The following is a 23,368-nucleotide window of genomic DNA, read 5'->3' on the forward strand; positions in this document are numbered from 1 at the left end:
CATATTATTTGCACACCCCAGCCGCACGTGCCATATATTTACGTATTGAATTACTATTGAATGGCACGTGCTGTAATTGGGGGGGGGGCATAACATAATGGGGGGCACAAACGGAAAAGATTCAAATATTCATCGCCTACTGATAATTAGGATCTTTTCTGTTTGCCCCCCCCCCTTAGTGGGCGCATATTATTTGCACACCCCAGCCGCACGTGCCATATTTTTACGTATTGATTTACTATTGAATAGCACGTGTTGTAATTGGGGGGAGCATAACATAATGCGGGGCACAACGGAAAAGATTCAAATAACCATCCTCTGTTGATAATTAGGATCTTTTCCGTTTGTGCCCCCCCCCCCAGTATGTTATGCACCCCCCGGTTACAGCACGTGCCATTACATAGTAAATCATTATGCAGAAATATGGCACATGCGTCTGGGGGGTGAAGGTGCAAATAATATGCACCCACTAAGCTGGGGGTGGAGGCACAAACGTAAAAGATACTTGATGACCTTTGTAATAGTCTATAAAAAATTTAGGTTTTCCCATTAGTGCAGAAACAAAAGTTCTCAGTCTATAGTTGTTATACAGACAGCACGTGCAAATAAGTTTTTGGTTCCGAATTTAAAAGCTACGCCCAACGTGGGGCTCGAACCCACGACCCTGGGATTAAGAGTCCCATGCTCTACCGACTGAGCTAGCCGGGCTTGTGCGGCTAAGTTAGCAGTATGGCAAAGCGTATTCCGGGTGAGCGGGGGGGGGGGGTGAATTGTCCCTTCTTTTATCTTTAATGACACAATAATTTTGATTGCGTAAAGGACATGCTTGCAGTAGAATTTGAAGACATCAGCATCGAAGCTGCAGATTCCGCACGTGCTTAAATAACAAATGTATTGGACCTAATTTTAAAAAACAAAGGCAACTAAATTTTTGACCAAGACTTTTTGTAATGAACTACCAAGGAAAACAAGGACTGATTTATGATTTCAGGTAACTAGATGGTACAAGAATATTAAATGAACTGACTCAGGTACTACCTAAAAACAGGAAAATCGGCCATATCTTGCCGTGGAAGTTATTACCAGAAGCGTTGGAAGGGAGTCCAAAAAAAGTGAACGAGTCCTCGTTTATTCTGGTTTTTGGCATTATCCAGTTATATCTCAAGGCATTAATGCAAGAAGAAGAGTTGATGTGGTTTGAAAAGTGACGTTGTATTTTTCGATTGGTCGCAGTTCAAACTTGATATTGTGAGAGACCTGTTTCCTTTTTCAGCCTCATCTTGTTAATAACGCCTATTTTTTTTAAAAAAAATCAGGTTAAATATGAAATATCGGCAAGATTTTGAGAAAAAAAGGGAGTGCAAATGTTTACTGCTATTTTTGTTAACGCGGTGGTTCTTTTTGTATCTTTTTCCATATACTGCCCCTTCCAATAAAATTTTACCATGACGTAACCGGGGGGGGGGGGGGGGTTATGTTCTAGCCCACTAAACTGCGGGGGCAGGGTATAATGGGACAGAACCCTTAAACACAAGTCGCTAAAATTTATTAGGAACACAATCTGTTTCGGTTGACCGCCCCAAATTTTGTTGTTTTCAAATATGCCTTAAACTCTTTTTCCTCCGAAAATATAGCCCCCGTTAATTTTCAGTGCTTTTTAACTGGAATTTAACTTATTCAACTGCGCGTTCTTCAGCTTTCTTTACAACAAATAAGAGCAGTTAATCCCGTATGAGACATCAGATTTTGCACCTGTACAATAAACAGTGATTTTCAACTTATTAATCTTCAAGAAAAAGGAAACATGTAGTACATGAATTAGCTGTTGCACCACAAGTATATGCAATAGTAGTTGGTGAGAGAGAGAAAGAGCAAGTTGGAAGTAACAGTAGAAGTAGTAGCAGTGTGTGTTTGGTGACCCTCCTAATGGGTCAAACTTTATCAGAACCGGTGACAACTAAGATTTCGTCAACCCACGAGTCTTCTAAACTCAGATGCGGATGTTCTTCCATGCAGGGATGGCGCATAAGTGAGTAAATATGTTCACACCTCCTTGGGTTTTTTTTGAATGCCCCTCCCCCAAATTTTTTGAAATATACCAAGATCTTTTCTGCTTGTGCCCCTCCCCCCTTTTTGCAGTTCTAGACACTTAAGCGGTTTTTTTAATTCTGTTCTTTAAGTCTAGGTGACATTTTTGGTCTGCAATTTTGCAGGTCACTTTATTGAATTTTTAATTGATGACAATATTGGTCATAATTTTTAATTGCTCTCGAATGAAGTATGAAGCAATCATTGTGAACGTGTTCGTCTTTTTAAGCAAAAAAATTTTTCTTTGACCGTTTGGATTGAGACCGTTTGTTCGATTGACTTTTTCTCGCTCGACTTCCTGATTTTGGCATGTTCTAAGTTGCCCTTATTCAGAATTTAAGTCCGTTGCTAAAATGAAATTGATTGCAAGAGTGTGAATTATAAGGTCATGATAGGCGAGTGGCTAATAGCGGTCAAAAATGCCGGAGGGCGCGGGTTCGAGTTCCTCCCTAGTTGGAATTTTTTACAATTAGTTTTTTGGTATTAAGTCGTCGAATTGGTATTGTTTTATTGCGTATAAATTGCAGCATAAGGTCTTTTAAGACAATTTTTTGATAGGTCGCTTATTACAGGTTTTTGAAATCGAATGACTACAATATTTTTTAGCTCTTCGTTTCAAATTTTTTAATTGCTCTCAAAGTGTGAAGCAATTTTTGCAAATATGTATCTTTTTTAGGTAAAATTACCATTTGAACGTTTTTTTTTCTATAACATTTTTTTTCGAATTTAGAAATTAAATCTGTCCCTAAAACGGAATCGATTGTAAGATAAGGTTACGCAAAGGCCTGATAGCCAAGTGGTTAATGCTTCAATGTATTGCGCCATTTGTTGGGCATCGAACCCCTCCTTTTTGGGATTATCTTGGATACAGTGCCCGGCTGTCGTTTGAGAGCAATTTGTCCGACGTTTCTCGGTTTATGTTCTCTACGTGTGAAATTATGTGTGTTCTCTTCCGTGTGGAATAAGCAATATAAAAAAGAACAGTTATCATGCAGTTTGTTATGAATATTTGTCTCAACTTGAGTCTGTTTCAACTTGCTTCAAGTTGAGTTGCAACTGAAGGATTTTTAATTATCTCCGGTCGCTGTTTTTTCTTGTGAATTAATCGCCTTAGTTTCTTCCAGTGGTTAATTAGTTGTGCGGTAAGTCAAGGGTTACTTCCAGTATATTTTAGAGTCTTCCCTAGGCTATGTTTACTACATTTTTATTATGACCTGTTATCTAAAGATAATTCAAATCAGCAACTTTTTGGTTACAACTTGTAACGTAAAGATCGCTGGAAGTCTAGCTTTTTTCATTCTTTGAATTTTTTGGTTGGTGGCGTCATGTGCATTTTTACTGGAGTGATTTTCTTGTTATTCGCAGGAAAATTTTTGGTCAGATGTCACTCGCCATCAGTGATATTTTTTTCTGAGCTCTTAGACAAAGATGTCTGAATCGATTTAAAACAAGGTAAAAATTAGACTTATTCACGCTCGACTTCCTGATTTTGGCATGTTCTAAGTTGCCCTTATTCAGAATTTAAGTCTGTTGCTAAAATAAAATTGAATGCAAGAGTGTGAATTATAAGGTCATGATAGGCGAGTGGCTAATAGCGGTCAAAAATGCCGGAGGGCGCGGGTTCGAGTTCCTCCCTAGTTGGAATTTTTTACAATTAGTTTTTTGGTATTAAGTCGTCGAATTGGTATTGTTTTATTGCGTATAAGTTGCAGCATAAGGTCTTTTAAGACAATTTTTTGATAGGTCGCTTATTACAGGTTTTTGAAATCGAATGACTACAATATTTTTTAGCTCTTCGTTTCAAATTTTTTAATTGCTCTCAAAATGTGAAGCAATTATTGTAAATGTGTATCTTTTTTAGGTAAAATTACCATTTGAACGTTTTTTTTTCTATAACATTTTTTTCGAATTTAGAAATTAAATCTGTCTCTAAAACGGAATCGATTGTAAGATAAGGTTACGCAAAGGCTTGATAGCCAAGTGGTTAATGCTTCAATGTATTGCGCCATTTGTTGGGCATCGAACCCCTCCTTTTTGGGATTATCTTGGATACAGTGCCCGCCTGTCGTTTGAGAGCAATTTGTCCGACGTTTCTCGGTTTATGTTCTCTACGTGTGAAATTATGTGTGTTCTCTTCCGTGTGGAATAAGCAATATAAAAAAGAACAGTTATCATGCAGTTTGTTATGAATATTTGTCTCAACTTGAGTCTGTTTCAACTTGCTTCAAGTTGAGTTGCAACTGAAGAATTTTTCATTATCTCCGGTCGCTGTTTTTTCTTGTGAATTAATCGCCTTAATTTTTTCCAGTGGTTAATTAGTTGTGCTGTAAGTCAAGGGTTACTTCCAGTATATTTTAGAGTCTTCCCTAGGCTATGTTTACTACATTTTTTGTTATGACCTGTTATCTAAAGATAATTCAAATCAGCAACTTTTTGGTTACGACTTGTAACGTAAAGATCGCTGGAAGTCTAGCTTTTTTTCATTCTTTGAATTTTTTGGTTGGTGGCGTCATTTGCATTTTTACTGGAGTGATTTTGTTATTCGCAGGAAAATTTTTGGTCAGATGTCACTCGCCATCAGTGATATTTTTTCTGAGCTCTTAGACAAAGATGTCTGAATCGATTTAAAACAAGGTAAAAATTAGACTTTTTCACGCTCGACTTCCTGATTTTGGCATGTTCTAAGTTGCCCTTATTCAGAATTTAAGTCTGTTGCTAAAATAAAATTGAATGCAAGAGTGTGAATTATAAGGTCATGATAGGCGAGTGGCTAATAGCGGTCAAAAATGCCGGAGGGCGCGGGTTCGAGTTCCTCCCTAGCTGGAATTTTTTACAATTAGTTTTTTGGTATTAAGTCGTCGAATTGGTATTGTTATATTGCATATAAATTGCAGCATAAGGTCTTTTAAGACAATTTTTTGATAGGTCGCTTATTACAGGTTTTTGAAAACGAATGACTAGAATATTTTTTAGCTCTTCGTTTCAAATTTTTTAATTGCTCTCAAAGTGTGAAGCAATTATTGTAAATGTGTATATTTTTTAGGTAAAATTACCATTTGAACGGTTTTTTTTCTATAACATTTTTTTTCGAATTTAGAAATTAAATCTGTCTCTAAAACGGAATCGATTGTAAGATAAGGTTACGCAAAGGCTTGATTGCCAAGTGGTTAATGCTTCAATGTATTGCGCCATTTGTTGGGCATCGAACCCCTCCTTTTTGGGATTATCTTGGATACAGTGCCCGCCTGTCGTTTGAGAGCAATTTGTCCGACGTTTCTCGGTTTATGTTCTCTACGTGTGAAATTATGTGTGTTCTCTTCCGTGTGGAATAAGCAATATAAAAAAGAACAGTTATCATGCAGTTTGTTATGAATATTTGTCTCAACTTGAGTCTGTTTCAACTTGCTTCAAGTTGAGTTGCAACTGAAGAATTTTTCGTTATCTCCGGTCGCTGTTTTTTCTTGTGAATTAATCGCCTTAATTTTTTCCAGTGGTTAATTAGTTGTGCTGTAAGTCAAGGGTTACTTCCAGTATATTTTAGAGTCTTCCCTAGGCTATGTTTACTACATTTTTTGTTATGACCTGTTATCTAAAGATAATTCAAATCAGCAACTTTTTGGTTACAACTTGTAACGTAAAGATCGCTGGAAGTCTAGCTTTTTTTCATTCTTTGAATTTTTTGGTTGGTGGCGTCATTTGCATTTTTACTGGAGTGATTTTGTTATTCGCAGGAAAATTTTTGGTCAGATGTCACTCGCCATCAGTGATATTTTTTCTGAGCTCTTAGACAAAGATGTCTGAATCGATTTAAAACAAGGTAAAAATTAGACTTTTTCACGCTCGACTTCCTGATTTTGGCATGTTCTAAGTTGCCCTTATTCAGAATTTAAGTCTGTTGCTAAAATAAAATTGAATGCAAGAGTGTGAATTATAAGGTCATGATAGGCGAGTGGCTAATAGCGGTCAAAAATGCCGCAGGGCGCGGGTTCGAGTTCCTCCCTAGCTGGAATTTTTTACAATTAGTTTTTTGGTATTAAGTCGTCGAATTGGTATTGTTATATTGCATATAAATTGCAGCATAAGGTCTTTTAAGACAATTTTTTGATAGGTCGCTTATTACAGGTTTTTGAAAACGAATGACTAGAATATTTTTTAGCTCTTCGTTTCAAATTTTTTAATTGCTCTCAAAGTGTGAAGCAATTATTGTAAATGTGTATCTTTTTTAGGTAAAATTACCATTTGAACGGTTTTTTTTCTATAACATTTTTTTTCGAATTTAGAAATTAAATCTGTCTCTAAAACGGAATCGATTGTAAGATAAGGTTACGCAAAGGCTTGATTGCCATGTGGTTAATGCTTCAATGTATTGCGCCATTTGTTGGGCATCGAACCCCTCCTTTTTGGGATTATCTTGGATACAGTGCCCGCCTGTCGTTTGAGAGCAATTTGTCCGACGTTTCTCGGTTTATGTTCTCTACGTGTGAAATTATGTGTGTTCTCTTCCGTGTGGAATAAGCAATATAAAAAAGAACAGTTATCATGCAGTTTGTTATGAATATTTGTCTCAATTTGAGTCTGTTTCAACTTGCTTCAAGTTGAGTTGCAACTGAAGAATTTTTCATTATCTCCGGTCGCTGTTTTTTCTTGTGAATTAATCGCCTTAATTTTTTCCAGTGGTTAATTAGTTGTGCTGTAAGTCAAGGGTTACTTCCAGTATATTTTAGAGTCTTCCCTAGGCTATGTTTACTACATTTTTTGTTATGACCTGTTATCTAAAGATAATTCAAATCAGCAACTTTTTGGTTACAACTTGTAACGTAAAGATCGCTGGAAGTCTAGCTTTTTTTCATTCTTTGAATTTTTTGGTTGGTGGCGTCATTTGCATTTTTACTGGAGTGATTTTGTTATTCGCAGGAAAATTTTTGGTCAGATGTCACTCGCCATCAGTGATATTTTTTCTGAGCTCTTAGACAAAGATGTCTGAATCGATTTAAAACAAGGTAAAAATTAGACTTTTTCACGCTCGACTTCCTGATTTTGGCATGTTCTAAGTTGCCCTTATTCAGAATTTAAGTCTGTTGCTAAAATAAAATTGAATGCAAGAGTGTGAATTATAAGGTCATGATAGGCGAGTGGCTAATAGCGGTCAAAAATGCCGCAGGGCGCGGGTTCGAGTTCCTCCCTAGCTGGAATTTTTTACAATTAGTTTTTTGGTATTAAGTCGTCGAATTGGTATTGTTATATTGCATATAAATTGCAGCATAAGGTCTTTTAAGACAATTTTTTGATAGGTCGCTTATTACAGGTTTTTGAAAACGAATGACTAGAATATTTTTTAGCTCTTCGTTTCAAATTTTTTAATTGCTCTCAAAGTGTGAAGCAATTATTGTAAATGTGTATCTTTTTTAGGTAAAATTACCATTTGAACGGTTTTTTTTCTATAACATTTTTTTTCGAATTTAGAAATTAAATCTGTCTCTAAAACGGAATCGATTGTAAGATAAGGTTACGCAAAGGCTTGATTGCCATGTGGTTAATGCTTCAATGTATTGCGCCATTTGTTGGGCATCGAACCCCTCCTTTTTGGGATTATCTTGGATACAGTGCCCGCCTGTCGTTTGAGAGCAATTTGTCCGACGTTTCTCGGTTTATGTTCTCTACGTGTGAAATTATGTGTGTTCTCTTCCGTGTGGAATAAGCAATATAAAAAAGAACAGTTATCATGCAGTTTGTTATGAATATTTGTCTCAATTTGAGTCTGTTTCAACTTGCTTCAAGTTGAGTTGCAACTGAAGAATTTTTCATTATCTCCGGTCGCTGTTTTTTCTTGTGAATTAATCGCCTTAATTTTTTCCAGTGGTTAATTAGTTGTGCTGTAAGTCAAGGGTTACTTCCAGTATATTTTAGAGTCTTCCCTAGGCTATGTTTACTACATTTTTTTGTTATGACCTGTTATCTAAAGATAATTCAAATCAGCAACTTTTTGGTTACAACGGTAACGTAAAGATCGCTGGAAGTCTAGCTTTTTTCATTCTTTGAATTTTTTGATTGGTGGCGTCATTTGCATTCTTACTGGAGTGATTTTCTTGTTTTTCGCAGGAAAATTTTTGATCAGATGTCGCTCGCCATCAGTGATTCTTTTTCTTAGCTCTTAGACAAAGATGTCTGAATCGATTTAAAACAAGGTAAAAATTAGTAGTAAAACCAATTTTGTCTTTAATTTTTTGTACTTGTTTTACTTGTTAATTTGAGACTTCAACTCTACCAATCTGTTAGCTAAGTTTTAAAAGGCAGTTATAACTGCACGTTTCTACAACAAAATATCGACAAATGATCGCTGAATTTTTCAACAATTAGGCAAATTGTTGTGCATTTTTTAATATCTCTCGAACGATGTTTGTAGCAATTATATTAGTCTTGCTTGTGTTTGTCCTATTTTTTCGTCTTAACCAACAAATTTTTGTGACGTTTTGTCTTGAGAAATCGGTCAAACTGCTACAGCCAGAGGGCATACAGTGCGAGCAGTTCTCCGAGAGCTTTACTAGTATGCAAGTCACCGATCTGCTCAGGATACTTAATACTTAAATTCATGTTATGAAGAACAGTTCTTGGAGTTTTAGACCCCTTCAGAATTCTGCGGTTGAGGCTTAAATTTACGGTGTAAAGAGCAATTATAGGTGGTTTGTCCCAAAAGTTTTGACATTTGCCCCACGTGCGCACACACGCACGCACTCACACACACACACACACACACACACACACACACAAACACACACACACACACAAGGACGCACGCACACGTGCGCGCACCCCCAAAAAACGTGCACACTTACTTTTGGCTTGCTTGCCGAAGCTTGAGATAGCTGTGCAACAACCGAAATGAGCCCGTTGTCAGTCGTTTGAAATCAATTCGTTGGACGTTAGAACGTTATGTTGATAAAGATTATTTAACTTCTGCATAGAACGCTTGGCTGAGAGGCAAACGCAATATTTTAAAAAAATGGGTCAAGTAAGCTGTTAGTTTTGGAGATTATGGTTTATTGTCCCTGGTGGGACGGTGGGCTCGCTTCGCCGCGATAATCGGGTTGTGGTTTCGGGATTACATCTTACAGAGGATGATAGGTGTGGCCATGGACAGCGATTTGCTTGGGCTTGCAATCACTAATACATCAAAAAATTAATAGAGTTTTTGTAATCCACCATCAATAATCCAAATATTTACTAATCTAAAACAGCGTTTCGAAAGAAGCGCAATTGATAACGAACCTGCCTACAAAGTCAACAGAGAACGTCCAACTACTTCTATGATTCCACTCACAGGTTTCTACCAGAAATTTTTCGGTCGCCCAAAATGGGCTGAAAAAATTAATCCTGTGAAAACAAAGCTCAGCTCCCACTTGTGTCATTTTTTTCAGCGATGGAGGATGCGCACACAGTGGAGCTGAAGCTGGGAGGGGAGGAGGGGGTGAACTACTTTGCAGTGTTCGATGGCCACGGGGGCAGACGGATAGCAGACTACGCTAGTCGGAACCTACACCTCCGACTAATTAACAACACAAATTACCGTAAGTTACTCACTCAACTTTGCTCTATCGGTTTAACATAAAGTTTCATTTTTAAAAAAAACTTTACGTGCCGAAGTAATAGGCAACCTCAGTTTTAAGTTTCTACAGTCTACTTTCAATCTATTAATAGCCGCCCTCATCTTAGTTGGCTATTATTGCGGTCCTATTTTTTTTAAAAAAATCCAAAAATTGAATTGCATTGGTGTGCTGTCTTTTTTTAAAGATCTGTTAACTTATTTCACATTTTCGAAAATTTTGAAGGCAAATTGTTGGGATTTTGATCACGCCAAAACAGGAAATTGAGCAAAAAAAAGCGAGCTAAAACGCTTTGAAGCGTGAATTTTTCTCACTCTAATTCTAAAATGAAAAAATTATAGTGTGAAAAATTCTAGAGTGCGAAAGTGGCATATGAACAATCTTTTGGTTTGCGAGAGCTAATTTTTGTTCACACACGGCGATTTGAAACTTTTTAAATGTTTTTTCGAGTTTTTCATTGGAATTTTTTGCCAATGGTCCTGCTGTTTTTTGTCGAAAAAATAGTTTTGCTTAACCTCATTTTGCCGCTTCTTCGATCTTCTGCATTATCTTTTTGACTTCTCTAGACTAGTTTCCTTCTTCAATAATTCTGATCGAAGTGATTATAAAAATCAGTTGCTTAGCAAAGCAATCTAATCTGAACGGAATCATAAAAATTGGAACCAAAAATAGAAACTGGATAAGCTCATAAAGCCCAATTTTAGATGTCCGCTCCTTAACTTTGTTCTTTTAAGTCTGAGTTACCATATTTAATGCCTATTGGTATTGATATTTGCCCCTGTAGCCTCTAATTGACGAACAGGAGTATGTCTAACTACGAAATGAAATAAAATAGTTCGCACTTTAAAAGTGGTTTAGTAAAAAAATCTTTTCGCTTTTTTAGTCTCAATCGGGGTTATGGGAATCAACGACGACTATTTTCCGGCAATCTGGTGGGTTTGTGTGAAAAAATCTAGCTATTGGCGAAAGAGATTAGTTAAAAATGGGAATATGGTACATAAATATCATTTGAGAGGCTATGTATAATTTGATAATTAAAAACCTGCAACTAAACTATTTGATCGAAAAATATTTTGACCTAAAATAAAAAATAGAATGCGTAAAAATTAGATTACTTGCAACTGTATCCATGTTTTCTTATCTCTGATATCTGAAACAATTTTTTTAAGAGTTATATAGTTCCACGAAATGGTAATTATTTTCTTGATTTTGTGTTTCTGATGAAAACAGTCACAAATTTTCCAAAATCTGTCTGAAACTGGATTCCAAGTTTTCTCCAATTTTTGCGGTATTCGAAGGTTGACTTTGAGTATTTTCTATTCCATTTTTAAAAATTTGCCGCGAAAAGAAAAGAGCAGACCTAGCATTTTCTCTCAAAGAAATTTACTGTTATCATATTAGCCCTGCTGTTTTTACATCTCGAGGAGAGTTTGCATCACACAGGGTTTTTTTTACTATCCAAAGTACTTTAATTGTTTTGGGGTGCTGTCTTTTTAGGAGTCAAAGATTAGTTTGAAATTTCGCTGAAAGTGGGCTGAGTGATTTTGCGCGTTCCGAAAGAACGAGAAAATAGTGAAAAATTTCTGCCTAGCGAGTGAAAGAGCAGTTTTTCAAGCAGTTTGTTTTAGTTTACTATTGTTCTCTGCTCTCTTGGATTCAATAGGCTATAATAAAAAAAGATTTCAACTTGTTTCTTGATAGCCTTTCCAACTTGTTTTGATTTCAAGTTGTTTTGGTTTCAACTTGTTTTGATTTCAATTTGTTTTGATTTCAACTTGTTTTGATGGCATTTTGATAGCATGATAGTTATTATTGCCTACTTTTCTGTTTTAGAACATATGTAGGAAATTGAGGTGAACTCCGTTAATTTTAGAAGATTTCAGTTATAAGTTATTACAGTTGTGTTTACATGAAGTAATTGTTTCTTTAGAAAAGTAAATAAAAAATTTAGAAACATAACTTTTTGTCTATTTTTCAGATTTTTTTCTGGATGCTTGCTCACTTTGTTTTATCCATTGAACATTGTCCGGTGCTTTCTTAAGTTCTGTCAGTCTTTTTTGGTCGTGCTACTTGATATTTTTTAAGTACTGACCGTGTTTCTAAATCTATTTGGTTTTTAGTCTCAGTTTGGACAGGTCTCATTGGCTTTATAATATGATAAAATTGAAGTTATTTTTTAATTTAAATCGCAGCTCCTCAATTTCTTGACGTTGAAACAGTTTTTTTTTTCAAAGAAATTTTTGTCAGTTTTCTTGTTGCATAATTCCTTAATTGTATGTATAAAGGCTTCCTAATGAGCGATAGCTCATAGTCATAAGATTTTAAGGTTTTGTTTTCTGTTCTAACGGCTTTGATCCCGCTTGTTCTAAAGAATGAATTGAAATTTAAATTTCGCTTAGTTTTTCTGTGCATTCCTTTTCCTCTCTAAGCCAAAGCTGACTACTGCCGAAGCCAACTGCTACCTGGTCTTTTCTGATCAACTGCCCAACGTTAGTCGGTTGTTTTTCATTCCAAAACATGTCACTAATTCTCCTGGTTTGTGTAGTAAGAGATTTGGTGTTTTTTAAACAAACATGGCTCTTTTGAAGTTTTTAAATTTTTTCAAAAGTTTTTGTCATGTAGCTATTTTTACTGCGGTGTGATTTCTATTCCTGATATCAAACTAAGAATCTGGTAAGAGATATAAGTGTTAACATTTTTTAACAATAGCTCCTTTTTCAGCTTTGCTCTTGCTGTGAATGTTTCTCACGCCATTGCCTTCGATTTTAGATAATATCTTGATCTTTTAAAAAGGTAAAAAGGTTGCAAATGTTCGGCAGTTGTTGAAGTTTTTTCTGGATTGTTTAAATAATGGGTGAATCGAATGCAAATAGAGCCTATGAATAATAGAAAGTAGAGAAATTCTGTAAAAAGTTTTTGAAAGATAGTTGAAATTTGCCATGAATTTTTTCGCTGTGTCTTTTAATGGTTGGTTAACTTCGTTTTTTTTTTCATTTCAAATTTTATGAAAATTTGTTGGACTTTTTGTGCACCTTTCTCCAGGAAAAATTAAACAGCTCACAGAAATTTTAATACTCCCATTTGGTTTGTCTCCGAACGAAAATTAGCTGTATTTTCCTTATCTTTCTGGACAGTTAAGTATCTACTAGATTTTGGTTTCGCCGAAGCAGGACGCGAAAAACGAACTGTAAGTTTTCTTTAAAAAGAAATGCTGAAAATATTTTTCAACCAAACTTATTATAGGCTACTACATTTACAGCAAGCAGGGCAAGAGTTTATTAATAATGGATTCAATCATTTTTGGAATTGAAAGTCCTTCGTTTTGAGGTTTCCGTGTTTATGATAAGTAGGTGGGAACGCGATAGCCGAGACAGCTAAAATTGGTAGGTTTTGTTTTTGTGATAATTTTTTATGACAACCTTGATGACATCTTCATTTCCAAATAGTTTGTAATCAGCGCCTGTTGCGATAATGGTAATTGCATAATTTAATGCTGAAATAACACGCTAACGCCCAATTAACACTACAAAATGTGCTTTTTTGTATCAGAGAAATAAATTCTCTTCTTGCTTCGTCATTAGTCTATGAGCTTATCACACTTTTTTTTATCATAACTGTTCCTATATAAACAGTGGCGATAAAAGAGTGTGATAAACTTGTAGTCTGATGATCATTTTGAAGAAATTTATCTAGATACTTTATTTTTAATTATCTGTATGGAACAATTTATTGGACAATTTTTGACAATTTTTTTTATCTTCTTAGAAGTTTTAGGTCGAGGAGGTAAGGTATCTTCTCGTATTTATCATTTCTTTTTCTAATGTTAAGTCATTATCAAATTCATCATTGTCAGTTGAAAATTGAGTCAGGTTGAGCTCAATGAAGCTATCACTTTCGAATCCTGATGTAGATGTGTGGGCAGAGATTTCTTCTTCTACTGATAAACACTTTTTTCGACAAATCAGAGAACATTTCAAATAAAGCTCAAGATAAACGGAAAAAAATAAATGTCATTGAAACGAATGCATTTTCTGGTATAGCAAATAATTTGACAGATTAAGCTCAAAGAAAAACTGCTGTGTGCCTAATCTTTCGAATTGGTTTTTCTTTCGAAATTGTACCGTTTATATTTTTTCGGAAGACGCTGACATGGAAACGAAATCCCAATTGCTGCTTGGCATAGGGGCCTATTATATCCCCTAACCGATAAATATTTCATTTTCTCTAATTCCAGTTGAAACTCCCTGTGCTCAGCTGTGTGTAAAATGTCGATTCGTAAATTTTTCGAACTGCTAGTTTTCTGTATTGAGAAATTGAATGTGAAAATGGTACCTTCTCAATTATCTCTATCATATCACTCTTCTACAAGCTAGGACAATTTCTGAAAGTGGAGTTATCTGCAGTTTTTAGTGGTAACAATTTCTGAAAGTGGAGTTATTGGCAGTTTTTAGTGGAAAATGGATTAAACAAAACTTGTTTGGAACTTCTTTTTTTTTTCATCGATCTTTAAGATGTATAAGTATAGAAGAAGCAATATGATATTTCTGAGGAGAAAAATCTGTGTTGCTGCATTTCTTTCCTTCATTTTTGAATAATCTCAAGTAATCGTTTGCTGAGTCAGTCCAACTTCCCAAAGAACTTGGCGTTTTCCAGGAATTGTGTAATTAATAGATTTTTAAAATTTAGCACAATTTGATGCGGTGTTTGTGTTGATAGAAAAGGGAGCAGTAGAGGACAGTCTGCGGCAGTCTTTCATGCAGTTGGACAGTGAGATGATGAACAGTGAGGATCTGATGCATGACCTGGCAGGAACCACAGCCATCGCAGTCCTCATCAAGTCAGGCAGTCTCTACTGCGCCAATGTCGGCGACTCCCGCGCGGTGCTCTCACTGGCTGGTCACGCAGTGCCTATATCCAGGTACCTGGTCACCACAAAATACCCAAAATCAGAATATTAAAATGCCTAAAATTTACCCAATATCATGATAACCAAAATTGTATCAAGTTTCATTAAAACACATGCCTGTACTTTTGTTTTTTTTTCAGTCGGGCTATTGAATACGTGCCCGAAGAGGCTAATTTCAAAAATTTTGGACTCTGTGGAAACGAATTTTCAATATTTCGTAACCAATTTTTGGGTTACAATTCTCCACGTTAAAAATTAGGGTCTCAACTCTAGTGCAAGTAAGTTTTTTATATGATAGAGAAGGCTTTCACCTTGTCACCAGTATTCACAGATGAACGTGACCCAATTCCACGATTTTGAGCATGTAATTAGCCTAAAACTTATTGTCCGAATTTTATTTGTAATTACTTAAGATCGAAAATAAAGACTTGTGAACAGCGATTTGGGAACTTGCAAAACTGCTATTTGTCTTTTTAATCCACAATTAGTATCGAGAGAGACTATTCTGAAATGCATCTCCAAATAGGTTATCATTCATTTGGGTCTAAGTGACACTATCTTAATAATTAGATACTGCAACCGTGGACAAATGTAACTGGTGGAAATGAGTTCTTTTATATCGCGGAGGATGGTGACAAACTATTGTCACTATTATTAACGCTAGACGGAAGAACGCATCATAAAAATGTGACATATAACCAAACCTGAGGTTAATTTGAACTTAATTTGCTTACTGCCACCAGTTTGCATGCACGCTTATAACCGAGTTCTTGAAACATACTCATGAAAAATGTGACAAAATTGAGTAAATTTTCTCGAATTCCGACTGGCCGCGTAATGTTGAACGTAAAGGTTGGAAATCAATTATTTTGCATTGAGTATTTTTGGTGAATTGTCTTTTAATTGCAGGTAACGCTACTTTTCTTAATTTGCTTACTGTACAGAGCTACGCATATATGTAAACAGGGTTTAAGTGATCTTTCGACATAACAAAATGCGGCATTATGTTTTTTTATAGCTGCGAAGCTGTAAGCTGAGCGTAGCTATATTGCGGTGCTCTTGGTTTTTTACGACTCGAAGAGGAGTATTGGTTTTCTTAAGGTTTTTTTTTTACCGGAAGTACTATGCGTTCAGACGATGTTTTGACCTAAAAGCGAAAGCGAGTAAAATTGCAGTGTGAACTAATTTTTTCTGAGCGAGAGAAGTTTTTTGATCATGCGCTGCGTTTAGTGAATGACTTTTTGACATTGAAAAGTAGTTTTTTGACTGAATGGCACATATAGATAACCGTTTTTAGCCGTTTTTTCGTCTAAGTGACCTAGTTTTTTTGCTTGTAATTTGGTTTTTTGTAGAAATAATTTTTAATCGATGCTATGTTGAAATGTAAACCCGGGAAATTGTTAGCACAGCATTTTGCATAGCCTGAAATTGCGTTTCAAATGCGAAATTGGCACATATTTTTTGATTTTTTAGTTAATTTTTGGCTTTTTTTTCTATTAATTTCTTCATTTTTGGATCTTTTAGCTGTTTTTTGTCAAAAATCAGTTAATATGGCAAATTCTCTTTGATAATTCATATACTCAATGCCTCTTTCTACCTCGATGTAATTTTGTTTCATAAAATTGTACATTTGCTAATCCGATTTTCGTAGTTTTTTGCAATTTTTTTTCAGTTTTTTGTATTTTGCTTTTAATTACTAGAAATAGTATTTTGGGGAAGATGAGGCACTTTAATTTCGCTTCAATAAAAATTCGATCATTTTTTGGTGTTAAGTTTTAGAAAAAACAGATAAATTTTTTTCATAAATGCAGTCTTAAATATTTTTTGACCACTTTTTGCAAAATGTTTCATTGTTTCGTATGTCTGAATTCTGCTTTTTCTTGTTTTATTTTGTTCAGCAAGCTGGATTTTTGTCTCGAATGACTCGTTGTCTTTTCTATGTCTCGAATGCTGATCAATGAAATGTACTCGTTTTTCTTGATTTTTTTTTTAAATTTGATTTTTTACTTTCAAAATTCAAGAATTGGTCTTTTTGTTACGTTGTTCCTAACATTGTGTCCATATTCTTCACATTCTCGTTTGTATCATTCTAGTTTTGTCCTGGCACCTACTTTTGTTTTCGTTATATTGATTGTTTCAGTTGTTAAAAAATTGAATGAATTCAGCTTTTTCTTAGATCTTGGTTTCTTCGGTTTGCAATTGATTTAATTCAAAAAAAGGCAGTACTGGGAGTTTGCTAGAAAGTCTTTTCCAACATTTCGACTTATTACTATTCATTGCATTTTTATTCCGGGCTGGGTATTGTTTTTAGACGATTGTTTGCCTTTGAATATTATTCTGTTGCTTTTGTTTTTCTATGATTAATTTAATTTTTGAATTAGTATGAAATCTTGTTGTCTAGCAAATATACAACAAGGAAGAATTATGAATTATTTTTGTCTTAATTGCCGTGATTAGAAATCTAATTGTAGTGGTTCTCTGATTCTTAAGTTTGAGGACTGTTTTTTGAATAATTTTGACTTTCCTGTCTTTTTTGAAGTTTTTATCTGCCGTTTGCTTTCGCGATCTTTTTGAGATTAGAATCATTAATTATCTGAGGGCAATTGATGGCCCTGTCAGCTTTGTCAGGCTATCAGTTTTTTGACCATTCTAAATATTTCAGACTTTTTTAACGTTACCAAACGTTTTCAATAATAAAATTTTGCTGCATTTTCTTTCTCTTGGTGACAGTGGTTTAAATTTCACCGATTTTTAGATCAGACCCGCGGAGGTTATGAGTTAATGGTTTCATACAAAAGGTAATGGCTTCAGCTTTTTGTGAAGTTTTGGTGCTTCGAGTTGCTTCCGGAATTCTTCCGGCTATGTTTTTTTGTTTCGTCGTCTGACGCTCTTTTTTCGTTTTACATTTGTTCACACAGCAAAGCTGAAAAAGTCAAATTTTCTGAATGACTTCTTCCTCTCACTACGACATTTGCGTGCGTGACGTCATTTCTCACTCGCTTTAGCGATAATTTTTTAGGTTATTTGCGTGATTAGATTTTGATCATACGTGACTTACCTCACTCAATAAAATGGCTTTTGCACTTTAAAACTTAAGTTTAATTTGAATTTGTTTAAGGTCAAAGGAACTCATATGTGCTGTAAAAGTCCCTAATAAGAGGCTTCTGTGGAATGAATATTAACAACCTTTATTGATTTATCGCTGAATGTTTTTTAGCCTAGTTTTTTGAGCGGCGTCGATTTATTTTTCAATTTAGATCTGTATCTGTTTCTATCTCTATTATATGGCACGCAGGTCTATTCTTTCGCAGCTATTCCGGCAATCTGCCGGCTATGTTTTTATCATAAAGGTGTTCTTTTCATTTAAAAATAGTTCAGTTTTTATCACAACTATTTATGCGTGCTATGACCATCCAACCTCTTGCTGAACCATGCTCGAAATGTACTCTTCCCTAATATGATCACTGTGGATTGTAAAAATAATAAGCTTTCAGACTCACGAGCTTTTTATGCGAAATCAGACGACTTCGGATATTATTATTGTTCAGCGTAGAAGATCCAATTGTTAAAAGTAATCAACTTTGAGCAAAAATTTAATGGTCTATATTTATAGCGGAAAATGATAGTGTAGCTTTTTTATAAATAGTGAAAATGCGGCCTGAACCAGTAGTTTTTCGGACAAGAAATTTCTGGTTCTTTGAAAGAGTCATGTACATAATGAACCAGATTTTTAATTGCTCTTGAACGAAGTTCATAGCAATTATTGTAAACGTGTTGGTCTTTTTTTTAATGCACATTTTTTGCTTGACCGTTTTGCGCTTTTCTTCTAGAACTTTCTTTGACTTCTCACGTTAATTTTCACGCTTTCGTTCTTCTTTTTTGAGTGATCTCTATTGACCTCACTCCGAAGTAGAGTTTGTTGCTCATATAAAATCGGTTGCAGCACAGCAACAAGAAGGGCCGGATAACCAAGTGGGCAGTGCATCTAGTTGTGGATCGGGAGGTCAATGGCTCGAATCCCATCCCGGCGGGGTCAAATGTTTTTCCACCCGCCTGTCGTTCGAGAGCAATTCTTCCGACATTAGTCGGTTTAAGTTTTAAATTGTTTGTGGAAGAACTTTTTGAGGAGCCACTGAAGTCTCGAACTCAGTTATTGTAGTCATGTGTCTTTTATGCAAAAAGTTGTATTTACCATTTTTCGAGAAAATTCTATGGCTGGGTTGAGCATTATGACTTATGGTCGGCCTGTTGGTCTCTTTTAATGTTTCTTGATCTTTCATCTGCTAAACATTTTTGAATTTTTTCGCTCCAGTTCTCATTCATAAAGTTCAGCAGTTGAACTCAATTGACATCAGATTTTTTCAACTGTAAGTTGCTTTTTTTTCAATTTGAATCACTATTGGTCTACGAGCTCTCATAACATACGAAGGCCCTTAATGATGTTATTGCCTCACTATCTCAGCCTGTTGTTTTGGAGCAAATCATCCAATGGTATATTGATTTGTTAAATTGCCCTCTTCTGAAGTTAGAAAAAGTAATTGTAATCGTCTGGTTTTTGTGCAAAATTTTTGCTCGGACGTTTTTGTTCTAGAATATTCTTTCGGTCGCTGGAGTGGATATTCTTTTGTCGCTCGGTTACTTTTCGTCAGTGGAAGTTGTGAAGCCCGAGAGCATTAAGCTCTGTGCAGTTCACTTTGAGCCTTTGTAGGTGCTAAGTATCTGGTTCGCTAACGCTGCTGAGTCATATTTAATGGCGTGAAAATTTTTTTTTTAATTTTACTCGGGTCTGACCCCCACATTTCTGCCCCGTTCCTTTACCAAGGACACTAGAACCGTCTATTTTTAAGCTAGGCAGTCAAAATTGTCCCCTCGAATGGCCCCTAATGTTTTTCGAGTAAAGTTCTCAGTCAGGCAGCGCTGATTCAAAACTCGTCTATCCAAAACTCTTATTCCGCTAATATTCAAATGCGGATATTAAGTGTATGACACAGCTAGTAAAACAGAGCTTCAGAAAGCAAATTTGAAATTTGTTTTCTCAAGCTCTGCCTGACTGACGGAGTTTTGGAATTGTATCTTCAATCAATGAGTTTCCCAAGTTGTGAGGTGGACCTCCATTTTTTTTTACTCTCGGAAAAAGTTGCTGGGCAAAATTTTAAGACAGGAATTGCAGAGTTTGTTAACCAATGTTATTAATAAATACAAAATTGCAGCGCTGTTTATAGGAAACCAAAAGTACCCAACAGAAAAGAACGATAACGATAACGTTTTTATCTTGTTTGCCAATATGGAAACCTATAGTATAAATTTTTGACTGAAACTGTTCTGAAACAGTATATTTAACACTAACCTGAGGTTATGATCAATTATCTACAAGGTAGTCATTCTGAATTTTGGCAAGGCTAATAAATTACAATTATCCTTGGTTCTTATCAAAAGATAACCTAACTGGCCGGAATCTATCGAGTGATATCTTTTGAAAAGAACCAAGGATAATTGTAATTTATTAGCCTCGTCAAAATTCAGAATGACTACCTTGTAGATAATTGATCATAACCTCAGGTTAGTAGTAAGTAGATTCCGGCCAATTAGATTATTTTTCAAGTGCTGTGTATTATAATGTCAAATACAACATATACAAGGTTTGAAAATTTAACTCTAACTCGCAGTTTACTCATGTAGCGTGCATGTTTTATAACGGTGAAAAATCACACGAGGGGCATTATAAGTGGGAGAGATAATTGTTACTGATCAACTGAACAAGTTCTGACTATTTTTACAGGGACCACAAGCCTAATGACGCAGACGAGCAGCGTCGTATCCTGGCAGGCGGAGGATGGGTTGAGTTCAACAGGGTTAATGGCAACCTGGCCTTATCACGTGCTTTAGGAGACTTCAACTACAAACGCAACAAAGCACGCAGGCCTGAGGATCAAATTGTAACAGGTTTGATAACTATGAAAACATCTGTCACATATAAGCTTTAAATAGAAGGCAATGTTTCAATCAAAGTATTACGCTTGACTAGTGGCTCTGACTACTTTGAGCTCGAATCTTCTTCTGATCAGACCATCTCGGACCGAAGTGACCTCTCATCAGACAAGTCCAGACTAAAGTGCGCTCAAAAACTTCTCCGGAGCATGTAATTCGAGCGCACCATGAGGCGTGAGCTCGAATATAGTCTGATCAGAGGTCACTTCGGTGTGGGTACCCCGATTTGTGATTTCTCTTGTAGGCGTGTTCTTAAAATACTGTACTGAATATATCGACTATCCGATAAAGTTTCAAAACTTATTGAATAATTCAGGCTGTAAAAGGGTTCGCGTTTAACATAAAGTGGACTTGGAGCCCAGTAACCAAAATAGAAGTGTGGGGTAACGAGAGAAGGCTCGTTAAAACTTGGAAGCTTAGAAAAACTGCACAGCAGTGCGCAGACAGTGATAATTAATCAATTAAAAATAACGGATGCGTCGTAATTAAATCGGAAGTAAGAGTGTAAAGCCTGGCCCAGCCATCGTCTTAAGAACTTTGGCTTCTCAAGTTTCGAATTTCATGACCCCATTGGATTAAAATTGTCAAAGTTGCTGAGACGTTTCGTGCCGCCGTCAATTATTATAATAGAGCGTTTGGCTCGAAATTTTTATTAGAATTAGGTTCGTTCAGTTTTTTGTTGTTTATTCATTCGGGGGTGTGTTTTTTGCTTAGAGATAGAAAAGTTGTTAAGAAAGTGTTTTTCTTTTTTCAGAAGTAGTTTGTTTTCGTCTGGGATTGGGCTGAATGGAATTTCTTAAGCACATCTGTGTTGATGCTTTGATACTATCCTATTTCTGTTGCATTAATCCCGAATGGGTTTTTGAGGTGATTTTCTAGTAATATATGTAGGCTTTTAGCTATATACTACTTTTAATGAGAATGGTGTTCTTAAAAACAAGAGTTTTAATTTGTTATGCGTAATCTTGATTGAACAGAATTAGGCGTTTCGATCTAATATATAGTTTAAAGACTTCATCCTTTTTGTAGATTTGGGACTCAATTGCTTTACTTTTACTAATGGATAATTATTTTCCAATAGAAATTGTGACCGCTTTTTAGTGTAAATTAAGAAAATTTCGACGAATTCTTTGACCGTTTTCTACTGGCCATTACTTATTTTCGTTCATCTGTCTGTGCATTAGTCTAATCCTCGGTCTCTTGATCAGCGTTTAGCCTAACGGCTGCGCGCAATCAACGTTGGGCGTATTTTCTATTGATTTGTTCTTGTTTGAAAAAAAATTAATGGCTTTTTCGTCACCTGTTTAGGCTTTTTCGTCATCTGTTTAAGCATTGTGTCAATCCCAATTGAGGTCTTAGATATCAATTTCGGCCATTTTTCCTAGAATCTGCTTGTTAGCCAATTAGTAGTTGACGTAATCAGCATCTTTTACAGCCTCTTTCATCATTGCTAACACTATTTTTCGAAGAATTGAAATTGTGAAGTCATAAGAATACACGTGGTTTGGTGGAGGTTTTTTTTAAAAAAGAAAAAGTTTTCAGGCAACTTTGGGACAAATTTGCGACAGGGGAGAGAAAGATTTTTAATTGCTCTCGAATAAAATCTTAAGGAATTTGTAGAATTTTTGCCGATAGACACTTGCCTAGGTAAGTTGAGCTCACGTGTCAATTTCCTCTCTCAAACTATCAAAAAGTTTTTGACGAACGGCTGTTCATTGAATCGCAATTCTCTGATCTTTTTTTCTTGTGCCTAAGGCTACTCAATTTTATCAGATTTTATCAGCAAAAATGTAACTTGTCGTTTGTAACTTTTTGACCTAGCATATAAGCGCAGTAGTGGGCGTAGAAGGTCAGTCACCGGATGCAACTTATCTTCTGTAAATGTTTTCTCGAGTTGGCCGGAGTTGTGTGTTTAACTCCATTTGATGATTTCGAGAAAATGGCACCATTCATGCTCAACAATCCGTATGCAAGTTTATGCATGCTGCTTTTTACTCTCTCCCAGTTAGGGATAAGTATTCGATTTAACCTATGGGAACCTTTGCCTCCAACTTACGATGTAGTAATGTTTGTTAAACATTTTTTAACCCTTTCCTAATGGTCATAAGTAAAAAGGAAAACTTAGCTTTCTACTCCTTTTTCATTGAAACATAATTTCCAGCGTTAATACTATGCGATTAAAAGGTAATTTATCTGATCTATTCACGTGTGAATGAGCTTTTGGTAAACATTTTGACTCTGGTAAAAGTTGTTTCTTTCATAGAAGCACAAAAAAATTCAGTTATCAATTTTTTTTAAAGGCAAAAGAACGGTTTCGGGAACCAGAAAAAGCTTGTTTTTTTCTCATTGCGTTAGCAATTGGCCTAGGAGTCCTCAGTTAAAATTTGAGACCAATTGTGCTTGAAGTACAGTTCAAGTGGTTTGGTGAGGGGGTTGCGAAATTCCGTAAGCTTGGTTTTGGAACATTTAGGGACCCTGAAGAAGCACCAGAGATTGACAGACCAATGTTTCTTGCTCCGCAAACTCAAGGAATTAGTGGGCATGCCATTTTTTTCATGAAATTAGTGGACATGCTATTTCTTGTTCGCTCAATGATTTAATGCAAACACCACTAAATTACAAAAATTCCTATTCATTATTCCTTAATTTCTACTAGCTTTCATTTAACTACTAAATTAAAACAATGGATTTCCAATTATATTATTCAATTCTCCAATTTCATTGAAAAATTCCACAAAATGTCTCTCGTTAACTGACAGAAAAAAAAACATTTTAAACACTTATG

The 23,368-nt window shown here is 35.6% G+C and overlaps 1 protein-coding gene and 1 non-coding gene across 3 annotated transcripts in view; one reads left to right on the top strand and one right to left on the bottom strand.

Moving 5' to 3' along the window:
• Window positions 1-635: 635 nt before the first annotated feature.
• Window positions 636-708, bottom strand: Trnak-cuu (transfer RNA lysine (anticodon CUU)). The gene has a single exon. It is a non-coding gene; the product is annotated as a tRNA-Lys (tRNA).
• A 195-nt stretch (window positions 709-903) lies between these two features.
• The window catches only part of LOC142335060 (putative protein phosphatase 2C T23F11.1), a 30,334-nt gene continuing 7,869 nt past the window's right edge, over window positions 904-23,368 (top strand). The window contains exons 1-5 of one of the 2 annotated variants that reach the window (XM_075383391.1): window positions 904-1,248; window positions 1,811-2,029; window positions 9,504-9,653; window positions 14,406-14,607; window positions 20,375-20,538. In XM_075383391.1, the coding sequence (XP_075239506.1) occupies window positions 1,927-2,029; window positions 9,504-9,653; window positions 14,406-14,607; window positions 20,375-20,538 (619 nt within the window). In that variant the 5' untranslated portion in view covers window positions 904-1,248; window positions 1,811-1,926. The remainder of the gene's footprint in view (window positions 1,249-1,810; window positions 2,030-9,503; window positions 9,654-14,405; window positions 14,608-20,374; window positions 20,539-23,368) is intronic. The other variant, XM_075383390.1, reaches the window with a different exon arrangement.

This window comes from Convolutriloba macropyga, chromosome 2 (assembly GCF_964194025.1).
Source record: "Convolutriloba macropyga chromosome 2, txConMacr16.3, whole genome shotgun sequence".
Classification (NCBI taxonomy): Eukaryota; Metazoa; Xenacoelomorpha; order Acoela; family Convolutidae; genus Convolutriloba; species Convolutriloba macropyga.